The sequence below is a fragment of the Vicugna pacos genome, unplaced genomic scaffold, assembly GCF_048564905.1.
Source record: "Vicugna pacos unplaced genomic scaffold, VicPac4 scaffold_20, whole genome shotgun sequence".
In the NCBI taxonomy this organism is placed as follows: Eukaryota; Metazoa; Chordata; class Mammalia; order Artiodactyla; family Camelidae; genus Vicugna; species Vicugna pacos.
Window position 1 is genome coordinate 7,779,529 of NW_027328741.1, and position 24,773 is coordinate 7,804,301.

At 38.0% G+C, this 24,773-nt stretch overlaps 1 protein-coding gene across 1 annotated transcript; it reads right to left on the reverse strand.

The window, feature by feature from the left end:
* Positions 1-282: 282 nt before the first annotated feature.
* On the reverse strand, positions 283-13,469 carry LOC140693649 (guanylate-binding protein 6-like). The gene is made up of 10 exons (XM_072957367.1): positions 13,280-13,469; positions 12,355-12,482; positions 6,954-7,063; positions 6,559-6,755; positions 4,987-5,232; positions 3,954-4,234; positions 3,038-3,250; positions 2,014-2,116; positions 1,478-1,671; positions 283-510 (listed from the first exon to the last, which is right to left on the reverse strand). Exons 1-10 carry the CDS (start codon positions 13,467-13,469, stop codon positions 283-285), a joined length of 1,890 nt encoding a protein of 629 aa, XP_072813468.1.
* Positions 13,470-24,773: the final 11,304 nt, after the last annotated feature.

Below are 24,773 nucleotides of genomic sequence, written 5' to 3' on the forward strand. Positions count from 1 at the left end.
TCTTTTGCCAATAGAAGCAAAGCCACAGTGAACGTCTTGTATGTATGTACATATGCATATATATGATTTTGCACACATATATATTTCCTAAAAGTAAACACACTATATCAAAGTGTCCATGAATTTATTCTATCTAATGTGGGCCAGATATCAATATTCTCTAGAAGCCACTTTTTATATTTAAAGCATTGCTGAATGAATGTGAAAAGCATGCACATCAGAAATAGGCCAGAGCATATACATGTATAATATATTATATATCTGATTCCTTTACAAGGAGAGCTACTTCTTTTTAAATAGTGAGCCCACTCCTTTCACAACGTTACTAAGAATGTTAGCTGGGGCAGGCAATAATGAAGCGATTCTTTTGCCAAGGTTGTCCAAGGCTTGTGCAAGCAAGGTACTATCATCATTTTTAGTATCAACAATCCTCTTTCTCAAACGATTTATCTCTGCATTCATCTCCTCACATTTCTTTTTAAATCCTTCAGTATGCAGATCTTCTTGGACCTTAAAAAAAAGTGAGGAAGGAAGTAAAACTTTTTAAATTCCCCATTATTTTAAGAATTTCATTTTGTCAAACTTTAAAATTTTGTCAGACTATCTTTGTATTAATTCCTAAAATTGTTCTCTCTTAATCATGAAAGGAGATTCTTGTAACAAGGAATATTTCCTGGTTTGGACATAGATATTAAGAGAAAGTGTAGTTTACAGCCTTAATAATATTCATATACTGTAAGGTTTGGCCAGGAGGCTAAGCCTGACATGAGGACATATGTAATATGTTCCAGTCAAAAAATGCAAGTGAGAGGTAGCCTTGGTCTAACTGCACTAATTCTCAGTCCTACTCAGGATGGTACTGTCACCCATATTGTAGAAATCTGTTATAAACACATGGTCACAAAATTATAAGAATCTCTTATAAATCATGTTCAGATGGACAATGAGAGAAATCCCTCCAAGCCACATGATAGCTTGGGGATCTGTCCAAACCTGGAGGCAATGCAGCAAGTGTAAAATCTATCATTTCCCTGTGTTTTTAAGTCTGGACATTTCTAGTAGTTTTATGTCAGCACAGATCTACCTCAGGGCCTTGGGCTGAGCAGGGCTTCTGGTAAAATGTAGTGATCTTAGTAGAGCATACTAGTTGTTGCACATATTAAACAGGGTAGTTGGAATATCTGTTCAATCAAGCCCTATGAGATAATTTTAAAATTCCTAAAATGACTATTAAAACCTATTTATATTATCTGAAAGTTTGGAGTGGGGGCCATACTCATCCTGAATTCTCCAAAGTCTACTTACAGAGTAGAACTCAAAGGTTTTGGAAGGATTCCAAATCTTCAGGGTTTAAAAAAAATCACAAGCAGTAGATGCACTGGTGATCCCTGCATGATCTTGCTGTAACTCTCACCCATCCCTTGCTGAGGAACCAGCGCAGGCTATCAAGCTCTACTACTACCACAGCATGATTCACCTTCAGCTGATGCTCCAAAATCTTGCTCTGCTCTCTCAGCAGGTTTTCTCTTTCCCTCGCCAGCTTCTCCATCAGCTGGACTATGTGTTCCTGGAGACTCCTATTCTGAGCCTCCACCTGCTGCTGCTGCTCCTGCAGTTTCTGTTTCAGCAGCTCCTGTTCCTTCTCAGCTGTCTCCTTCCTGGCCCGCTCCTCTGTCCCAGGGAGGTATTAGACAGGGAAGAAAATAAGGTAAGAAATGACCTCCACCCTCCTGAGCTCAGAGACAAAACCAAATTGAAGAGAGAGGTAGGAAATCTCTGAAGTCCACCCGCACCCCATGTCCACACCATTAACAGCACACTTCAGAATGTGAGGGGAAAGGTTCTGTCTGTCTGGCACCCAACCACAGTTCCATTTGCTGTTTCCAGATGCAGCAGGGTTATTCCACAGAAAGGAAGGAAGCTCTTTGTATTGGGAAGGTTTTGCTCTCACACCTGTCAGAGGGCACTGCAAGAACCTACTCATCTCACTGTGAGCCCAGCCCTACCCCGTACCTGCTATGGCCTTCTCCCCATCAGTGAGGGATTTATCTGCCTGCAGGATGGATTTCTCTATTGCCACCTGTGACTGCAGAAAGCTCTGGAGGACCTCATTTGCCTGAGGAACCAAGAAGGAGCACAGAAATTAGATTTCCAATAGAGGGATTAGTATTGCCAAGACAAGTATGTCCATGTAAATTTTACTTCATGTTTAAAATTCCATAATGGTTCCTTACAAGTCCAATCTCCTTAGAGTGACCTATCTCCCTCCAGTCTCTTGCCCAGTCCTACTTCTTCCTCTGCACCCTAGATTCCAGCTAGTCAGAACAATGTTCAGTTCTACAAACCCATAATCTCTGGTGCTTTTACATACCTGCCTTCCCAATATGAAATATTGCCTCTAAGTTGTGCTACTGTTCTCCTCTGCCACTAGCTGACTATAACTTTAGATAACTTATTTTAACCTACCTATGCTTCTCAGCTCAGATTTTTAAAATGTTGATAATGAAAGTAGATGCTTCTTAATGCTATTTGAAAGATTAAATTAGTCTAGGGAAAGAGCTTAACATTTTGGCTATAGGAAACAAAAGTTCAGTATATATTAGTTGCATTATTATTGTTGTTGTTTTTTTATTTTTATGATTGTTTCTACCACCTAAGTAGCTCTTTCCTGAGTGTTATAACTTTGTATGCAATTGTTTATGTAGTTGACTTCCTGCCTCACTTGTAGTCATCCTTGGATACAAAGACTGACTTGTAAATTGTCAGTGCTCAACATATCAAATATCATGTTGTTGATTAAAAAAATGCATAATTTCTGTTCTGTCTCTTGTGGATTTAAAAAATCTGTACTCATGGTTGGGAGTCGACATTTCTACTCTCTTCAGGAATAAATAGCATGCAGTGGACCTTAAGAGCCAAAGCTGCTCAAATAGCCCCATGCTCTCTCATTATGCATGCATGGAGCTGAGCTCTCAGATTTTCAGGAGACCCCTTTGACTCTATTCTGTAGGTTCCCCATGTTTCCCTTATTCCTTACCTTCACTCCTTTCCTGGGCACTTGATGATATTCCCTTTCAATAATTTCCTTTGCTTTTCTGTAGAGTTCATGACCTCCAGGAACAGAGAAAGTTCCTGCTGAGATACTTTCTATTAGTGTCTTTGAAAGCTGATCAAGTTTAGTCTGGCAGTATTTGATTGATGTCTCTTCATTGTGCATCAAGAAATCCTCTTTCTTATTCTTTATGATTTCCTGGAGGGTAAAAAGATAGATGGATGTCACCAGAAGCAAGGAACAGAGGAGGTAAATTTCCAAAGTATCTGGTAGAAGGATTGGTCTAACTGTGGTCCTCATGAGAAAAGTATTCTGTTGGAGGACATGTAATAAAACAGCAGTCATAAGAGTTGATTTACTTACAGCCCTGGAAACTCTGGAAGACCATGGTAAAATTCCCTAACCTCCTTTTGGGTATTTCATCTGAGCTATTGAAGTTGCATTACCTAATCTCTGTGGTTCCTTGAAGCTGCCACATTCAGTGATTCTATCTGTCTTAAATGATAGATACAAAAATGAGTAACCTAAGCTGAAAGTGGCCTGAGATGTGGATCTGAAGAGAAATTTTGGTTCCCAAGCATAGGAGCATGTTCACAGGAAAAGAAACCAGCTTAAGAATGTCTTTTGGGTGTTCTGGACAGGCTTGGAATCCACAGAAGTATTTATTTTAAGAGGATATCTATACTGATTTTGCATTGAAGGTCAAAGAGAGTTCCAGATAAACTGTCTGAGGTCTGGCAGTGAAAAAAGAAGGAAATGTATTCCTTTGAAACTCTGTCCCTCATGAGGACATGGACTACTTTATCCCTGAGTAAGAGATGAGCCATGGGACCAATAACGGCACTTCTAGGCTTCATTCTTCAAGGGGAAGAGACATATGGTAAATACTAAGACAGATTACCACAAGATTCTTCTGGAACTCCTGCTTGTCATCCTTGAAGGAGTGCTCCATGAAGACTGCAGTGGCTTCCCTCTCACAGGCAACATGCTCCTCCAGAAGCTCCTGCAGTGTGTCTGTGGGGAAGCTCACTCTCTGGGCCATCTGCTTGCTGTAGTGGTTGGCTGCCTTCTGAATGGCAGCTAAGTTCTCCAGCTGGGCCAGAGTTGTCACTGCATTCTCCAAGCAAGGTACTGCTCCGCTATTGATAGTGTCCACGTAGGTCACAACAAGAGTTCTCAGCCCTGAAGAAGCCAGAAAATTTAGGGGCTAAGTATCAAGTTATCAGTCAATGGCTTCAGGATTCTGAGACTTCACTTCTAGGGTCATATACACATGCACACACACAAACACACACATGCAGCCCAAACTTCTTCTATTTTTATCACCTTCATTTTCCTACTGACTCTTCATTTTTATGGTTTTCCAGGCCACAGGACTAAAAATGTTAATATCTATTTCTATCTAACATACTAAGGGTTACCTGAAAAATAAAGTGTCTCATTTTAAAAATTGAAAACAATATAGATTTCATAGGTAGACATATGAAGGAAGGTGTACCATGTTTAATTTATTCCTAATTCTGAGGCTTTGAATGGATTTTCAGTGATTTATGGGCTAATATATATTTTTGGACCACTCTAAATTCTCAAAATATCTTTTGAATTCTCCTTGTGAAGAACAATTACTGTATAGGACTTCCTTTGAAAATATTGAGTATTCTGTTTTTATACCAAGAGAGTGATTTCATTCTAAGTGGAGGATGTTTTCAGATAAGTGGAAGTCACATATTTCAGTGACAAAAATTGCAATTTGGGGGAGGGATTTGTAAATCCCCCAAAGTGAGATAATTATAAAGTATACAGATTTCTTCATGGAGTATAAATGTCTGTAAAATCAGAATTCTTTATAGAATCAAACAAAAATAATAGAAAACTCATTATATAAAATATTCAGCACATATCAGTACCCACGGAAATGGGAAAAAGAGACTCACGTTTCCCAGTGACCATGATTCCTTCTGTGAGGGTCTTGATCCTTGCATCAGCGAAGATGTAAGAACAGAAATTTTTTGTTTGCTCCTGGAATTTAGGATCCAGTTGGTCTTCAGATACCATCCCAATATTGGCTAGAATTTCTTTGTCATTTGTTGGCCGGTCAAAGACAAAACACTTCCGTCTTGGAAAGAATTGCCTGATGCACTCTCTGGTTAGATTGGATGTTTGGGCTTTAGGATTCTTCCCTGAGGGACAGAAAAACGGGGATTAAAGTGTGGAGAGTCTTGAGGCAAGGGGGATACAGCTGCTTCCAGCAGGGATTTGTGTGTCTTTGCCATCTTCTATGCATAGAAATCCTTTAACATAGTCAATGCTTCTTTGCACATCAGACTTACACCAATGATATAACTGTTGAGAAATTTAGGGAGAAATCTGATACAGTAAAGCAAACCTATGGCTGGTCTCTCCAGAACTGCACGGAGTAGAGTGGTTGTCTATTAGGTATCTACTGAACTAGCAGCTAAAAGGATGAAAGGTCAAATTAAACTTTCTACTCAACTCGACCTCATGTAGGAATTGGGCTGTGAAAGCAAAAAGAAGAGCTAAAAACAAGGGATCATGGACAATAATTGGAATATTAGGAATGACACCATCATTATATAAGGAAAACTGTTTTGATGCTAAAAGTAATTGATGCAGTGTTATCTATTTTTTAGCAAAAACCTCTGAAGGGTAAATGCACCTGAAATGTAATTTTAAGGTATCACCACTAATCTATAAACTCTTGAGTAAATGATTATATCTGGTCCTCTCCTGCCATCCAATCTCTCAATAGGTGTTTTGAGAAAGCATAAATAGAAACATGAAAGTAAGAATGAATAAATTGGAATTGATATTTTTCACAAGGTTTCGATAGACACTCATCCTTGTAAATGTAACCCATGGAAATAATTTATTATCTTGTAATTAAATCATGGGTAAACATGTGGGAATTAAGAGAAAGCTATGATATGGAAGATAAAATGAATGTTCTAATAATTAGTATTATTGAAAAAGCATAGATTGTAAAGACAGTCACTTCTTCAGGTTTATTTAGAGCATACAATCATTTTGTAGATGATACAATTATACAGGATTAGAAAATTATATATCCCTCTTTGATAAAAATAATATGTGAAATATATATTTTGTTCATTAGATAGGCTTTTCACTGCAGTTTCATGTCTAACAATTAGCTGATTAGTTGTTTTCTTCAACAGAAACAAGCAGAAGCCAAAATAGGAATCACAGTGTCCAGTCTTCAGAAAGTTTCAGCACCCATTTAAATCTGGATGCTAAATTTAAAGATGTATAAAAAACAAATTGGCTCTAAGTAATTTCTCTTTACACTTTACTTTTCTTAAGTAAACTTCAACTGTAGCCCCTAGATCTTTGCAACCCACTTTCCAGCCACCATTTCCACAGACTTTGATTTAGCCTCAAATACAAATGCAATCACAGAGATAAGGGACAGTGTTTAGTAGATCCCACCCTCTATTGGACCATACACTGCCCAGGCCATACTCTGATACCTGGAATCAGCTTCAGGGCATTCTCCAAGTACTTATCTTCTGTGATAGGCTGACCATGTAACTTCAGCTCCAGGGTGAAATCCCGTACAGTCCAGATAAAGTCTGGAAAGAAACTCACAAATTCTGTGGAATCTTCTACTCTATCAGGTGTTTGAGAGGACTTCACCCTGATGAGTTTTGCAAGTTCTGTCACATAACTAGGACTTGGTCAAGGAAAAGAAACTCATTACCAACAATTCCAACATTTCTTGAAATAAAAGTATTATAAACACTCTCTTTTGCCATGTATCCCATCTGCTCCACACGAGGAAATTAAATGACAGGGAAGGAGAGACTGATTCTATCTCCATTCCCATGAATTCAGTGAAACAGTGTTTCAAGACCTGGAAGGATACTGCAGCTGCTCCAGGGCCTGGTGGTTGATGGTGCTCATGCTGTTGTAGACAAAGCTACTGCACAGAAGCACGGCCAGGGCAAAGATCCATGAATCCTTCTTAGACTCATCCTAGAAAGCACATTAGAAAAAGAGAATTAGAAATTTACCCCTAAATTAGAAATTCTTCCATACATTTATTCGTTCATGGTTTCATTTATTATTTCATCTAACCTACTCAACATGCTAAGAAATTGCTTGAAGACAGATGTAAATGAAGATATCAACTTTGACAATTACAAGGACATTTCTTGTGTTTACAATTTTTTCATATATAAAAGGATTCTAATATTCACAGTGCTTTCTTTTTCCTCGATTGGATAAAGTAAAATAACATATACAGAAAAACTAATACAATACCTGTTGTGCAATTAGGTATGCAGTGATGAGTATGGGCACTTATTCATTCTACATATATTTATTAATCAGAGTCCATATAAAATATATCTTAGTTGGCATAGCTGGGCATTTAAATTGTATCCAATCAATAAATAATTGCAGGAAGCTACTAAATATCCCCCACTGTTCTTAGATATTAAAATAGCAGTGCTAAAATTGAAAATTATTCCTTTCAATATGACTATTTCAAAGCAGTGAGCAAACATCCATAACAGTATGTGCAACAAAGATAGCAGTATCTGTAAAAGGCTTACTCTCAGTAATGTATATAAGCAGTAGAACCTATAGCTTTAACACTAAACTAAAATTTAGAAGTCTATCAAGGAAAAACAGAGCTATGAAAGTTGGAGAAAAAATATATGGTCTGAAACCTTCCTCAAAGTCTTGAGCTGAATATTAAAGAACTGGTAAATATGGAACTGAAGAAATGAAGGAGATCTCAAAGACAGAAACACCCAGAGAAACAAAATTAGAGATGGGAGAATACAGGGGTCTTGTAGTTAAAATAGTGTCACTTGACTTGACTGGAGCTGATGGCAAGTGGAGAAGTTAAGGGGAGCTTTCATGTAGCCTAATCAAGGGCCTTAAAGCCCAGGCTAATTTGTATAAATCATAGCATTGTCTAAATAATGGCATAAACCAGAAATTGTTTTTATTATAAAAGACATGTAAAGTTGCTCCCAGTGCAAATGCAAAAACTGTGATTTTTGTTGAGAAGTTTCTAAATGGGAGTTTGGGGGGATAATATTCTATTCATTACTTTCTTTCCCAAAAACCCAATTTTTAAAAATAATCAATTAGGGTAAGAAGTAGCACTTACGGCAATTATTTCAACAACAAGATTATATCATTATTTTATATATGGCTTTAAAAAAAGCACAGGAGAAGCAAGATGGTGGAGTAGAAGGATGCTTGCAGCTCACCCTCTCCCACAAATACACCAAAACTCACATCTGTGGACCCACTCAGCCAACCAGAGCACCTGCCAATCTCTGACAGAACATCGCCCTCTTTGAAAGATAGAGATGCCAAAAATCTGGTAGGAAAAAAGGGAAAAAAAGCAAGAAGGAAAAGCAAAATGGTGTGAGACCAATTCCGCTGGGAGGGAGCGGCAAAGGAGGACTGGTGCTTGTTCACTGGGTCTCACCTTTTCAAAGGAGGGGCCAGTGTGATGGAGGGGGAACCTCCGAGTCTCAGATCTGCCCCGAGCACCCCTTGATTGACAGAACTGAGGTAAATGGGCACAAAGTGTCCCCACAACACCCAGCCTGAGACAAAAGCTGGCAGCTGGGGATGGGGCAGGTGGCCCAAGCTGGGTGGAGGACTGGGGTGGCTACACTGAGGCTTACCAGGGGGCTACAGGGTTCTGTGTACCATGGCTGGGAGGGAATATGGAGCAGAACAACCTCAGTCCCCCATAAATTGTGGAAAAAGCAAAACAACATGGCTGGTGTGCCCTGGGGGGAGGGGTGCTTTAGCCATTGTCTCCTCAGACCTGTGCTGCCATTACTGGTACTTCTCATGAGAAAAGAGGTGGAGCACAGCCAAGTTGCCTATTCTTCTGTTTGCAGCACCCAGGCCGGGTTGGGGCTGAGCCCTGAAACTGCACGCAGGGGATCCGCAACCTCCTAGGTAGGACTGAGACTTGTTTACAGCTGAAGTCAGATAGAATCTTTCTGCCCTGGTCCCTCAGAGAACTCAAGCTGCCAAGACAAACAAGGAGCTGAGATTTGGCATGGAGCAGAGGTGGGGCTGTTCCACGGCCTTCATTTAGCCCACCTTCAGAACACCAACCCGAGGCAGTGTGGGCACAGCAGCAGAGTGACCAGTGCTGGGAAAGAGTGGGTGGCAACCCACTTTCCTGGCAGAAACACAGCACCTGACCATGGTGCTGGGAGAGGGCACGATCCACCCACCTGCCTCCCCCGAGTGCAGCATCTGACTGCAGCATCAGGAGGGGGAGTGACCCTGCCCACCTACCAGATAAGAGCTCAGCACCTGACCCAGTGTTGGGAGGGGTGCGCCATTTGCTAGCCAACAGCCACTGGGAGCAGCACAGAAGAGGGAGCCAACAGAGGGCCTCTGGAAACAGCAAGCTGAGTTCATGAAACAGGGCAAACATGTAAAGACCTCTCAATAAAATCTTTAAGAGCACAGCATCTCCATGAGAACTAGATAACTGATACTCCTTAAGGCACAGTGCCAGAGAGATATGAGCAATATGATGAAGCAGAGGAACCACTCCCAATTAAAAGAACAAGAGAAGTCCCCTGAAAGCAGTATCAATGAAATAGACATTGATGGCCTACTAGATCAAGATTTCAAAAAAGGAGTGATCAAGGTACTGAGTGAACTAAAAGAAATAGTGTTTAGAGATATAAAATATGTCAAAAATGAAATAGAAGCTATAAAGAAGAACAAAGTAGAATTAGTAAGCCCATTTGCTGAGATGAGATCTGACCTAAAGGCTGTACAAAACAGGCTAGATAATGCAGAGGAATGAATAATTGACCTAGAAGACAGGACAACAGAAATCACCCAATCAGAACAGCTGAGAGAACAGCAAATAAAAAACAATGAAAACAATATTAGGGACCTATGGGATAATAGAAAGCATGCCAATCTATGCATAATAGGGGTTCCAGAATGGGAAGAAAGAACAAAAGGGATTGAAAAGGTATTTGAAGAAGTCATAACTGAAAACATCCCAAGCCTAAAGGAATCAGATATCCAAGCACAGGAGGTTCAGAGGCTCCCAAACAGGAAGAACCCAAACAGACACACACCAAGACATATCCTAATCATGATGGCCAGAGTCAAGGATAAAGAAGTGATCCTAAAGGCAGCAAGAGGAAAACAAATAGTGAGTTATAAGGGAACCCCTCATAAGGCTCTCAGCTGATTTCTGTACACAAACACTACAGGCCAGAAGGGAGTGGCAAGATATATTCAACACCTTGAGTGAAAAAATAGCTGCAGCCTAGGATACTTTATCCAGCAAGGCTATCATTTAGGATAGAAGGAGACATAAATAATTTCACAGACAAGCAGAAACTAAGAGTTTAGCAACTCTATACCCATGCTTAAAGAAATATTGAAATGTCTACTCTAAATAGAAAAGAAGCAGGATGCTACAAAAATGAGAAATTCATAACTGGAAAGGAAATAACTGCCATGAATTACAAAAAGAATAAACACAAAATTGTAAAAGAAGACATCTAAATCATTAAGAGTGGGAAAGGGAAGCTCAGAAAGCCATTGTGGAAAACAGTATGGTGATTCCTCAAAAGACTAGGAATAGACCTAACATATGACCCAGGAATCCCTTTCCTGGGCATAAATCCAGAAGGAACCCTACTTCAAAATGACAACCACACACCAATGTTCATAGCAGCACTATTTACAATAGCCAAGTCATGGAAAAGGCTTAAATGTCCATCAACAATTGACTGAGTAAAGAAGTAGTGTTATATTTATATGATGGAATACTATTCAGCCATAAAAACCGACAACATAACACCATTTGCAGCAACATGGATGTTCCTGGAGAATGTCATTCTAAGTGAAGTAAGCCAGAGAAAGGAAGAAAAATATCATCTGAGATCACTCATATGAGGAATCTAAAAACAAAACAAAACATAGACACAAAACAGAAATAGACTCACAGACATAGAATACATAGTTGTTGTTGCCAAGGAGGCTATGGGTGGGAAGGGGCAGAGTGGGACTTTAAAATGCAGAATAGATTAACATGATTATACTTTATAGCACAGGGAAATATAAACAAGATCTTGTGGTAACTCACAGTGAAAAAAATTGTGACAATGAACATATATATGTTCATATATAATTGTAAAATTGTGCTCTACACTAGAATTTGACACAACATTGTTACATGAATATTACTTAATACAAAATGTTAAAAAAATTAACACAGACTTTCTAATTTCCATTGAGAAAAAAGAGAGAGCTATAAAAATGTAGGTACTATTTCCAAATAAGTCTCAAAGGGGGGAAAGGAGGGATAATTCATTTCACCCATTAGTAGAAAGCTAAAACACAAAAAACCCAGCTTAAAATGTTTCTTTTAGGACAAAAACTTACTTTTATAGAACTTGCACATTCAGTGGTGCCTCACAGATTTCCAGAACACTGTGAGTAGTTGATGAACTTCATCATAGAAAATGTAAACCCATCTCTTAAACCCAACCCTTAAATACACTCTTCACCTAGTAGCTAAGGAAGTGAATCAGAAATCTTTCCTCACTCACAAATTGATGTTTCTCCTCTTTCTTACTTATGCTTAAATGTAAGTTCTCAAAACGAATCAGGTGCTATCTGGATGATCTTTCAAGACTGAAGGACTTATTCCTCCAGCTGTCGGGAGTGCTGGTGGAAAACAGTCTTCAGGTGTCAGCCCTTTTAATTAGAAAGGCATCTGGAGCAGCTCTTCAAAAATGTATCAGCACCCCTGTTCAAACTCTGGATAACTCAAAAAAGCCATTCCAGCCACAGAACTCCCATGGAATTCCCAGAAATTGGGGATTGCAATGCAATGAATTTTCTTTCTCTCTCCAGCCTGCTTCTCTCCCAAATACATGGTATCAAATCTGACTGCAGATAATGTGGTCTTGTCAATTGAACTAGAGACTCTTTTAGGGCAGGATCTTTATTTTGGTCACTGATATCTTCAGTGCTAAGTCCAAAGGCCTGGAACTCAGCTGTTCAATAATGATTTACTAAATGTAATCAAGTCATCCACACAGTGCCAAGAAATAAAAGATTTTATCTAATACACTATGATAACTTACCTAGAAGTGACATTCAAACAAACCATAGTTTGCCTCATTTACTATCATTGATTTCTATATCTTACATATTAAAGTAGTAAAATTTCTAGGCTCATGGATATATAAGGAGAAAATCCAGAATAAAAAGGATTTAACTATGAATTTCTGCCTTACCGTTCCCACATCCCCGAGGCCCTCAGTGTCCAGAAGGACCAGGATATGATTTGGCTTGCGTGGATGAGGCACACACCACATCCAGATGCCCTTAGTTTCAGACTGCACTGTTGAGCCTAGAGGAAAGCCTGTGAGGAGAGGTGAGAAAGCAGCATTCAGTGAGAGCAGACAATCTAAGAAACCAGGGGGCTACAGACTCAGTTCTTTGGAATGTCAGTACCCCAGCATACGAGATTGTGCTTTCCCCATTTCCTCAAGAATATCCTACTTTGTGTGTCATCTGTTTCAAAGAGGAAGGAATATTAATTGTGATAAGGATACCAAGCAAGTGCTCAACATGGAGGCAAAGGGGAATCCGTGAATCAGACAAAATGGAGGTCACAGATAATCATAACAAGAGTATCTTGAAAGAATGGTGTGATTCAAAGCCAGAGAGAAATGGACTGAAGACTGACGTGGGAAGAGAAAAAGTGGAAAAAATACATCAAGATTATATTTTTTGTCAGACAAAATTATTTTTCAAAAGTGAGGAGAGATGTTAACCACAGTAGGATATGACATACAGGAAATATTTTTAAGATTATAGATATTTGTACATCTTTATATGTTGATGAGAATATTCCATAAAAAAGCAAAATGTGTTTCAAGAGAGAGTAGACACAATTGCAAGAGTCAAGTGATTAAACATGCAAAATAAGGTAGGATTGTGTGACTGGTTAGGAGAAATTTTGCTTTACAGGAATAAAACATAGAATATGGTAACAAATTACAGTAAGATAGTGATTTAGCAGTGAGAAATATTAGAGGAAAGTTGATTTGTTAAGAGAAGTTTGGCTCTCCCTGCACATGATCAGGAACAAAAATGAAGAAGCTGAGGTATTAGCTAGAATCAAGCAATAAGCCCTTGACCCAGTAAAATACTCACCATGATTCTGACCTGCAAGACGGTTCATCAAGTAGGATTTTCCTGTATGATATGGTCCTACAATGGCCACCACAACCACTGGCTGAGAAATCTCACCAAGAATCTGTAGAGCTTTTTGGTTCACTGACAGCAATTCATTAACACTTTCCAGTAGACAAACAGGGTCCATAAAGTTGGGTCCGGATGCCATGGCAACCTAACAACCTAGAAGAGCTTCCTAGTGGAAATCAGATTATAAAGTAATTCTTTAACTCAGACTTATACAAAGCATCCATCAAATTAGGATAGGGTAAGTAAGACTTCTGTGTTTTCCATGAGACAAAATGTAACCTAGAATTAGCATACTGCAGAGGTTTTCCCCCATCATTCCCTCAAGTCTCTCATGATGTTGGTAGTGAAATAATATAATATCACTCTCCAAACTGTTACTTCAAAATAGTAATATAATTAAAGTTATTGTTACGATGCACTGAAGGCCTACAATATACAAAGCCTTTTGATAATAACTTTCATATCCAGCTAAACTGATATTCACAAGAAGATGAAAGTTAGAAAATAATATAACTACTTTGGAAATGAGGTAAATGGTTCTCACAAAGGCTGAGTGAATGTCATTGAGCAAGGATTAAATATCTACATACTTGAGCAAAATGACAGACTACCAAGCTCTAAGCTCTTGTTTCCCCAAGGAGACATCAAAGACAACCAAAATACTGGCTAGAATAACCTTACTGTATTTCCATAAAACAGTCGAAGGTCCAAAGCAACCAACCAAATACCAAATCAAGAACAGCCTCATTCAAAATGGTAGGACATTCTGTGGTGTTTTTGTTGCCCTTGGTCCCCATTGTGGTAAAGTCTTTGAGGAAGTGGCAAATCATTTTCCAATTCCCCCCTGATTCAGAGAGAGGGAATTTTATAATGTTCTAACCTGTCAGGACTGCCTCTTCAGGTCTCTGTTTCATCTCACATGAATCTCAGGGAATGATGGCAGAGGGGTAGGTGGTAGTAAAACTTGGATATCAGGTGGAAATAAGTAGAGGGCATTTCTAAAGAATAATATGGAGAGACAGCTCCACAGATGCCTAAAGCAAGAGGTTACCAGTAAATATATAAAATAGACTATCTAAGATATCAATCGAGTTTCCAATTCCTTTCTTCAAACTCAACAGAGCAGAGCAGACTGCATTTACAATGATCTGACATCTCATAGGCTGCCTGAAAAACTGTTATCTTTTCCCCTAATTGGATCTTAGGCAGGGAGAAGCAGTGGGCATTGCTTGGGAAAGCTGCAGGGAGAATGACCTGCAGACACCAATGACAAGACATTATGGGTGTGTGATATTGAGATTTATAATAAGAAATAAAAATGTGATAGTTGTCCTTATTCCTGGTATATAACTCTTAAAACACTATGTGATGAGAGAGATTAAATTATTTTTCTTATAACTTTTGGTCTTTTGTCCTCAATTCTTAAAACAGCTCCAGACTGATAAAGATGAAAGGAGAGTCTTTTGTTATTCATAAAAAGCACCTTTCAACCACATGTGAGTTTATGTTAATGAGGTGATTTTGTAAAACCCCTAGATCACTACAGAATGGAGTTGGTTCCTAGAGGAATCAATTTTATTAGAAAGTTGGAACATTTAGCCTGATGCTCCAACCACTGGGGAGCAGAGAAGAGCTGAAATTTGAGTTAATCACCAATGACCAATAGTTTACTCAACCATATCTAAGAAGTCCTCCATTAAAAAAAAACTAACTGAAGGGGCTCAGAGTGCCTCTGGCTTGATGAACATGTGGAGGTGGTTAGAAGGTGGCACATCCAAAGGGGTCATGGAAGCTCCATACCCTTTTCTCCATACCTTACCCTATGCATCTATTCTATTTTGCTGTTTATAGGTTGTATCCTTTTTTTAATATAAACCAGTAATCTAGTAAGCAAACTATCTTTCCTGAGTTCTTAAGCCATCCTAACAAATTATTGAACCTTAGGAAGAGATGGTGGGAAATTCCAATGTATAGCCAGTAAGTCAGGAGTACAGGTGACAAACGGGATTTGTAATTGGCATCTGAACTGAGGGGAAGTCTTGTGGGACTAAGCCCTTAACCTGTAGAGTATGAAATAACTCTTGTCAATTAGTGTCAGAATTGCTTATTGTGAAAAAATGCTCACATATATGGTGACCAGAAGTAAGTATAGAGAATAGAGAGTTGAGAGGAGAAATTGAATTTTTTCTTTTTTTTTTTTTTTTGCAGTGTGGAGACACACAATAGACAATCAAAAGTTCCAAGGAGACACACTTTGGGAAATTAATATACTTATAGGAGCACATATATGGGAAAACTGAAAAAGTAACACACAGGTCGAGGGAAGATGCATGCTCAAAAAAGCCTAAAGAGACTACAGCTTCTCCTAAGCTTCTTCTTAAGCCTCAAAATCAAGGGCCAGCTTAGGGAAAGACTTCCTTGTCACAAAGAGAGTATGCAAAGAATGGGAATGTTGACTTCTTTCATAAATGCTCAATTTTCAGGGGGTTGGAGGGTAATAACTCAGTAGTAGAGCAGGTACTTAATGTGTCCAAGATCCTCAGTTCAATATCCAGTACCTCCATTTAAAATAAATAATTAGATAAATAAATATTCAATTTTTCAACAACAACAACAAAAATCACAAGGCATACAAAATAAATGAAAATATGCCCCTTCCAAAGGAAGAAAATAAAGTGGTAAAAAACAAAAAACAACCCTGAAGAAACATATGCATTAGATGTTTTAGGCAAAGACTTTAAAACAACTTTTTAAAAACATGATAAAAAAGCTAAAGGAAAACTCAGAAAAGAAAATCAGGAAAACAATATGTGAACAAAATGAGAAAATCAATGAGATAAAAATAATAAAAAAGAAACAAAACTGAAATTCTGAAGCTGGAAAATACAATAAATGAAATTTTCTAGAGGACTAGACTAGGGGATATAGCTCAGGGGAAGAAAATTTGAGTGCACATAAAGGGGATTAGAATTGCACAGGCAAAAAGACTCAGCAAACTTGAAGACAGGACATTTGAAGTTATCAAGTCTCAGGAGCAGAAGGAAGAAATAACTTTTTAAAAGTGAATATAGCCTAAGAGAATTATGGGACACTGTCAAGTAGACAGATATATGCATTATGAAAGTCCCTAAAGCAGAAGGGAGAGGCAGGACAGAGAGATTACTTGAGGAAATAATGGCTAAAAAATTCCCAATGTAATGAAATACATGAATCTACAAATGCAAGATATTCAACAAACTCCAGTAGGATAAATCATCAGAGACCAATGCTGAGGCATATTATAATCAAATTGTCAAAAGACAAAGAGAGAACCTTGAAAGCAACAAGAAAGATGTAACTCATCACATCCAATAAGATTGTCAGTCAATTTCTCAACAAAATATTTGGAGGCCAGAAGGCAGTGGAATAATATATTTAAGTTGTTAAAAACTGAAAGTGATGTGGTGGGGTGGGGGACCTGCCGATCAAGAATACTGTTTCCAGAGGAGGCGGGTCAAGATGAGGGAAAAAATTTCTCACAGAAAAGTGACTGAAATCTGGCTGAAGAATTTCTATACAAACAAGATTTTGAGAGATATTTCCACATAATTAGGTAGTGCAGGAGTAAAAATTTCAGGTTGGGACGTGTGCACCTGGGGAAAGACTAAGAGGAAAAGGAAGACTGTGCAAATAGAACCTAACCCTGAGGAGTGAGTGAGTCAAGCCACAGATTGGGCATCCCAGACCTGGGGACCTACACAGAGGAGACAAATCCCCTTGGCTACTGGAGAAAGACTGAAGCAGAAAGGCTGGAGAAGCCTAGACTAGAAGGAGTGAATGGGTGCTGGTTTGCCACCAGACAGATTGGAAATAGGTCTGCCCTAGCAACTACCAACTTATTATACTCTCCAGGAAGATATTCTATGAAAATAACAACAAAAAGAGTACTTTTGTGTTTATATCTATATGAGATAAAAGAGAATGTATTTCAAGCACTGTTAAGAGAAACAAAGAAGGATATTATGTTAAAAGAGTCGTTTATCTAGAAGATAAAACAATTCTAAATATGTATACCTGAACATCAGATTTCCAAAATATATGAAATAATCATTGACAGAATTGAGCAAAAGATCACTCAACAATCATAGGATAGTTTAATGCCCTACTTGCAATAATAGGTAGAAAAAACAGACAGACGGTCAAGAACAAATTAGAGGGCTTGAACAACACTACAGATTAATTGAACCTAGTAGACTTATGCAGAACATTCCCATCCAACAACAAGAGAACACATGTTTTCCCAGATTGGCATGGAATATTTCCAAGGATAAACCATATTTTAGGCCACAAAACAAGTCTTAAATTTAAAACGTTTAAAATCATACAAAGTATCTTTTCTGAGCCCAACGAAATGAAACTGGAAATTAATAGATGGAGTAAAACTACAAAATTTACAAATATGTGAAAGCTAAACAAAACAAAATAAGGAGTAAAAATAAATTACCTCAACATAAGGAAGGCTATATATGGAAAACACACAGCTAACATCATCCTCATAGTAAAATATTGTAGACTTTTCCCACCGTCCTGACTCCCCTTTTTCAGAAGGAGGCTGAACACTTTAGGTCAATGTTGCCTCACATTTTCTCCTTCTTCCACTTGCCACTCTTCTTCTGTTACAGGAGGATGTCCTGAATCTTGAGAGATTTTGGTCAAAGTGCTTAGCTGAGAAGGGTCAGGTTTTTGCAACTTAATCTGGTAAATGAAAATAAGACTGAAAATATAAATATTGTTTTATATTATATTGAGAGACACATACATATACTTAGAGAGAAAAGCAAATGTAGCAAAATGCCACCAGTGGGTAAATCTAGGTGAAAAGAATATGAGATTTCCTTGTAATTGTTTTCCAAGGCAAAATTTGATTTTAAATTTTATGTATTAAAAGCACAATTATGCCATAGTTCTTCTGGCATATTTTTGATTGGCATTAAATTAAAAGTTCCCTATAATATCTATGCATATTTCATAATCAGGTTATATAAACATGATATTATACTCAAATGTCTCAACTATTCATTTCCATATTTATAGATCAGGTATTCAAGATGCCTCAAATACTATCAAAAATATTTTAATAAAATAACAGCTTTATCAGTTACTAGTGAGGCATTAAACATAAAGCCTCATCTAGCAAAACCTGAGTTTTTAAGAATAATTATAGGGGTAATATAAAAAAACGTTAAGTCCAGTCTGGAGGATGTTTTGATAATAAAATTAGATAACTATAAGCTTATATATGAGCATAGCATGCAGCACAAAATGGGATTTCAATGTATGTTTACTAAATTAGATGGTGATTTATCCAAAATAATTGCACTAAACAAATTGGGTTACACATTTGAACACAATCTGCAAACTTAAGGTTACTAAAAAACAAGGTCTATGATTTTTTTATCAGAGCAAAGCAGCAACGAAAATTCAAACACTGCTCCTGCACCATCTCCTTTTGTCTGATTCTTCATTGTGGGAGCAAAGAATACAAAGGTAAAACAGGACCCTCTAACAGCTACATTATAATGATTAGAATTGTCCCATCCCCTCTTTAAAGGCAAAACTAAAGGAAGCTGCAGAAAAATGTGAGAGAAACAACTTTATAAAAACCAGGTCTGTGGAATAGAATAGAGAACACAGAAATGAACCCACAAACATTTGATCAACTAATCTTCAACAAAGGAGGCAAGTATATACAATGGAATAAAGACAGTCTCTTCAGCAAATGATGTTGGGAAAACTGGACAGCAGCATGTAAATCAATGAAGCTAGAACACTCCCTTACACCATAAACAAAAATAAACTCAAAATGGATCAAAGACTTAAACATAAGAAAAGATACAATAAACATCCTAGAAGAAAACATAGACAAAATCTTATCTGAAATACATCTCAAAAATGTTCTCCTAGAATAGTCTACTCAAGCAATAGAAATAAAAGCAAGAATAAACAAACGGGACCTAATGAAACTTACAAGCATCTGCACAGAAAAGGACACCATAAGTAAAACTAAAAGACAACCAAAGGAATGGGAGAACATTTTTGCAAATATGAAATCGACAAAGGCTTGATCTCCAGAATATATAAGCAGCTCATATGACATAATAAGAAACAAACAACCCAATCCAAAAATGGGCAGAAGAGCTAAACAAGCAATTCCCTAAGGAAGATATACAAATGACAAACAGGCACAAGAAAAAATGCTCAATATCACTAATTATCAGAGAAATACAAATCAAAACTATGATGAGGTATCATCTCACAGCAGCCAGAATTGCCATCATTCAAAAGTCCACAAATGAGAAATGCTGGAGAGGCTGTGGAGAAAAGGGAACCCTCCTACACTGCTGATGGGAATGCAGTTTGGTGTAGCCACTGTGGAAAACAGTATGGAGATTCCTCAAAAGACTAGGAATAGACTTAATATATGACACAGTGATCCCACTCCTGGGCATATATCCAGAAGGAACCCTACTTCAGGATGACACATGCACCCCAATGTTCATAGCAGCACTACTTACAATAGCCAAGACATGGAAACAGCTTAAATGTCCATTAACAGGTGACTGGATAAAGAAGTAGTGGTATATTTATACAATGGAATATTATTCAGCCATAAAAAACAAAAAATGCCATTTGCAGCAACATGGATGCTCCTGGAGAATGTCATTCTAAGTGAAGTATGCCAGAAAGAGAAAGTAAATTATCATATGAGATCTCTCATATGTGGAATCTAAAAAAGGTATAAAAGAATATAAATACAAAATAGAGACAGACTCATAGACATAGAATAAAAACTTGTGGTTGCCAAGGGAGTGGGGCAGGGGAAGGGACAGACTAGGAGTTCAAAATTTGTAGATACTGACAGGCATTTGCAGAATAGATAAACAAGTTTATACTGTATAACATGAGGAAATATACACAAGATCTTTTGTTAGCTCACAGTGAAAAAATGTGACAATGAATATATGTATGTTCATGTATAATTGAAAAATTCTGCTTTACACTGGCATTTGACACAACATTGTAAAATATCTATAATTCAATAAAAAATTTAAAAAAATCAAAACAGGCCTATGATTTCTTAGCTGTGAATTAGCCACATAATTTTTAATACAAATTAACAAACTGCAGCTCTTCAATCCTGTTCCAGGTTGGTTTTCAAAATGAGATCTACAGGAAAAAATCACCCGAAGGGATTGCTAAACCTAGGTTGTGTATATATAAAACATGCTAGAAATGATTCCAATGTTTTTATGAAAAACAAACCCACAAATGCGAGGGCGGGGTTTGAGGGACAGGGGAAGAGAGAGAATGAGAGGGAGGAAGAGGAAGCCAGAGAGACAGAAAGAGAGAGTTTTGATGTGATCATAATGTTTAACTAATAAAGATCAGGGGTGAGGGGACTAAATTTATCTCTATACAGAGATTTACAGAGCTCTCACTGTGAGCTTTCTTAAATTGACTAATAGAAATATTAAAAAGAAACTATCTCTATAGATAAGAGTTCCCTATAACCTCCTTGCCAGGGACTCTCTTATTCTCTGAATTGTAATGCCAGCCCACAGAACTTGACAGAGAAAGACAGGCAGGCTCCCAGGAGGACTCTCTTAAGGAGCAGCACATCCAGGGGAACACAGTGCGCCTGGCTGTCACCTTTCAGCTTCCACTGGTCCATACTGAGAAGCTGAACTTCTCTCGAACTAAAGCCAGTCACAGACCCCTGCATGCCGGAGAGCAGGCCACTTGCCCTTTATTAGATGTCACTTTGAATCTGAAATCAATCTTGCAAATTACTACATACAGAATAGATAAGCAACAAAGTCCTACTGAACTATATTCAGCATCTTGAAATAAGTTATAAAGAAAAAGATTATATATGTATATATATATATATATATGAATCACTCTGCTGTACACCAGAAACTAACACATCATTGTAAATCAAATTTATTTCAATAAAAAAAAGAAATCAATTTTGTGCTGCACGTAAAAGACAAGGACATACCTGCTTCATACACTGGGGGTACAAGAAATGTTCTCAGTAGCTTCTCACACTTTGCTCACTAGCTCCTCCCACCTGTTGTCTCTCCTTCATCAAAGCTAAAAAAGAGTGAGGTGGTCCATCTCTTCTTGGTCCAGCTAGTATGATGGTAATAAACTGAAGCTGAAAGCAAAAGTAATTCATGATGTTTTTCAGTTAGCAGAGTCATGCTAGATCCACTGATTACAGCATGAATATGGGTGTGTGGTTCATGGTGAAAGGAGATTAGAAAATGTTATTTAATAGTCACATCTTAACACATGCCACAAGTTTCTGTGGGCTGCCCTGCACTGGAAGGCCTTCATAGCTCCACTTCTTGATACATCTCTCCCCCATATAAGGTTGCCAAGTTTGACTTAATTTTCCTTGGCAAACAAGAAAAATGGAAAATCCATGGCAGAAATGTAAACAAGGATGTATACAACAAGTATATCAAGTATTTTTCTCTTGGCGAGGTTCCTTGGGTATTTTTGTTAGTGATTTAAAATTTTAAGATTTTAAATGTGTTCCTTAATATATATGTTTAAATGAATATATTTTATCATAATTAGAAAATGAAGATTAAAGATGAAAATGAACAACCTATTGTATTATATGGAGATGCTCACTATTGGCATTTTGCTCAGCATGCCTGTACTTCCCTAACACATGGATCCTCTCCTAACATAGATATCCTCTTTCCACATGAATTTAGCCAATTGGACCAGTTCCAAAGGGATGTATTTGGTCAGATAAAAAAGTGACTGGTTGCACACATGTGTTTGTGAGAAAGAAAATGGAGCATTGTATAAGAGAAAGATGAGAGGTGCAGCAGGGAGTTGGCCAAGGATGCCAGGCTGTGAGGGTACAGGGAGTCTTCCTCCTTTCTTCTCTTCTCTACCTTCCTCACCATTCTCCGTGTCTATGGGAACTTCTTCATAAAAGGCTAGATAGTAAATATTTTAGACTTTTTGAGACATAACGTCACTGTCACAACTATTCAGTGAGAGCATCCATACAATATGTAAACAAATGGGCATAGCTATGTTCCAGTAAGACTTTGTTTACAAAAGTGGACAATGAGAAGCCATCCTGGTTTAGGTAAATGTGATGCTATGATATGTCAGGTGTTGTCATCAGCTCATGTAAGTATCATTGTCTTACAAGCCAAGTAAAATGGTCCAAGTCCAGACTCTCAGGCTGAGTGTCTGCTTCTAGGGCCATTTGGGTTAAACAGTGTCTAAATATCCTCATTTTCTTGGAGCAGAGATACAGAAAAGGAATATGTGTACTGTCCATGTGTCTACACATCATGCACATGAGTTCCTGCCTGATCCCCAAGCAATGCATCCATACATCTATGCCAGTAACTGTCTCACTCCCAACAACATAGCACTGCCCGTAGCTCCTAGATTGGCCAAAGGGAAACAAAAAGTGATGAAATACAGTCAGTGTTAGTGAGGGAGAGCCTGGTTTGGTGTGTGATATCTGCCCAGCTCTGCAGGCCTCTGTGAGTGAGAGAAGAATCCTGACATCTGGGTACATGTCAAGGTGACCATAAACTCAATTTTGGAATGAGGAATAGGAAGACACCAAGCACCTATCTGGGTATTTTTTGAATTCATCTGAGTAGATAAAATATCTGCTCTGTTTCCAATTAGCCTTTTCCACATGTGGTAGTTGCTTTTAGGGTCCCTACATTTCTCAAGAGCCCCAGAAGGGGAAAATAATCCTAAAGCTGAGTGATTATAGAGATTTTAAGGGCTAGAGTGGGAAGGGGAAAGTCTGATAAGGGTGGATTGAGAGTTGAAGTATGTAGTTATGGGAACATATTAATAGATCTCAGGATAGAGATCTATTAGATTTGAAGGGGAACATATTAGCATCTCCTGTCTTGGAATAGCCAGTATCCTTTTCATTTGGCTTTTAAGCAGCCAGAATGTAAGTGTTGCATGGGATAAAAGTAAGAACCAGGAGTACCTTATGTAATAATTCTTAAACTATTGGAAAGCATCCATCAAGTTTCTCTTGTGTTATGTTATATTGGGGGTTCTTAGAGTGGGGCATGGACAGAAATACTTCCACTTACCATAGCATTGTATTATGGGGTTCTCCACCCCATACATGCCCAATTTCAGTTAAATTCCTTGTCTATAAAGAAGAGAAGTCCTGTCCACTAATTGGCTTAAGTCCACAGTAAGATTGATACTAGGTTGAAGAGGACAGGGAAGATTAAGGAAGTCAGGTAAAGCCATTAGAGGAAACAAAAGTGAAAGAAATGAATAAGAGACCTGTGAAAGAAGTCCTGCAGTATCACAATGAAGTATAATACTCCAATCCATGAAGTTATTGGGGTAGTTGGTCTAAGAGGAAAATTGTGTTGAGACAGAAGGGATCTTATAAATATACTGAGGGACTGGGAGGCAAACTATGAGGCAAATTATCAAAACCCACCACTGGCAGTTTGGTGACTTTGAAGAAGGTGCCAGAAAAGGAAGCAGTGTTAAAAGTGAAATATGTCACTCCAATATCAAAGAGAAATACGGTAGGGTGCCCTTCAACTCACAAGGGTAACCTCACCCTGTGAATTTAGTGGGAATTGTGGTCAAAGAATGATTGCTTCCTCAGAGCTAAGTTAGTATTCCTCCTATGTAGAGAGTTTTGGGGGCTTTTCTTTCTATTTGGAGTCTAGACAGTCCAAAATCCAATGGAATTTTTCTTTGTAATGTCAGCAATTATCTTGTTCAATAGAAGCCCCTATTTTGGGGTCCTGTCTTTGTTCAGGACTTTGTGATTGTTTTAATTGTAAAGCCATGTGATTTGATAGTGAATTTTCTATTTTTTAGAAACGTTATCCTCACAGAGCTGAGCTAATGTCTGAAGACTAGACATCTCAGCATTCTAACACTAGACTTTTTCCTGTCATGAAGCTTAAGTCTTATACCATTCAGAAAGCTGTGGCTAGAACAAAGGCTATTTTAGTAATTAAGTTCAAGCCTTGACCGCTCTTTCCAAATAGTTTCTAATTGCTGGTGTTAATTTACCACATTTCATCCTTCAGTTGTTTACAATTCTGAACACATGACCAAACAATTTTAACAAGATAAAAATTAGAATGGCTTCTAACCGTTTTTCTCTAACTCTTTCACTTTCTGACTGAACTCAGCTGTAGTTTGAGACCCCTTAAGTTCTTCCAAGATATTGGTCCCTTTAGCTTTCTGAAACCAAAGAAAAACATCTCCACAAATAAGTGGATAAGTTGATATAAGTTGGGGGAATCTCAGAGAGTAAGCAGCCAAGGCTTCTTGAATTTTTGTGTAATTTCCCTCTTTCCTTTTGGGGACTTGGGGAAATCATTAGCCATGCAATTTAATTGAAGACAAAGGT

What these genes read in the sequence shown, in the direction of transcription:
- LOC140693649 (XM_072957367.1), bottom strand. Translation starts at nt 13,469, where the DNA reads ATGGCATCCGGACCCAACTTTATGGACCCTGTTTGTCTACTGGAAAGT. An exon ending in AGTTCCAGAAGAATCTTGTG is followed by an intron (nt 3,251 to 3,953) that starts GTAATCTGTCTT and finishes TTTACCCTCCAG; the next exon opens with GAAATCATAAAGAATAAGAA. An exon ending in TGCCCAGGAAAGGAGTGAAG is followed by an intron (nt 2,117 to 3,037) that starts GTAAGGAATAAG and finishes TTGGTTCCTCAG; the next exon opens with GCAAATGAGGTCCTCCAGAG.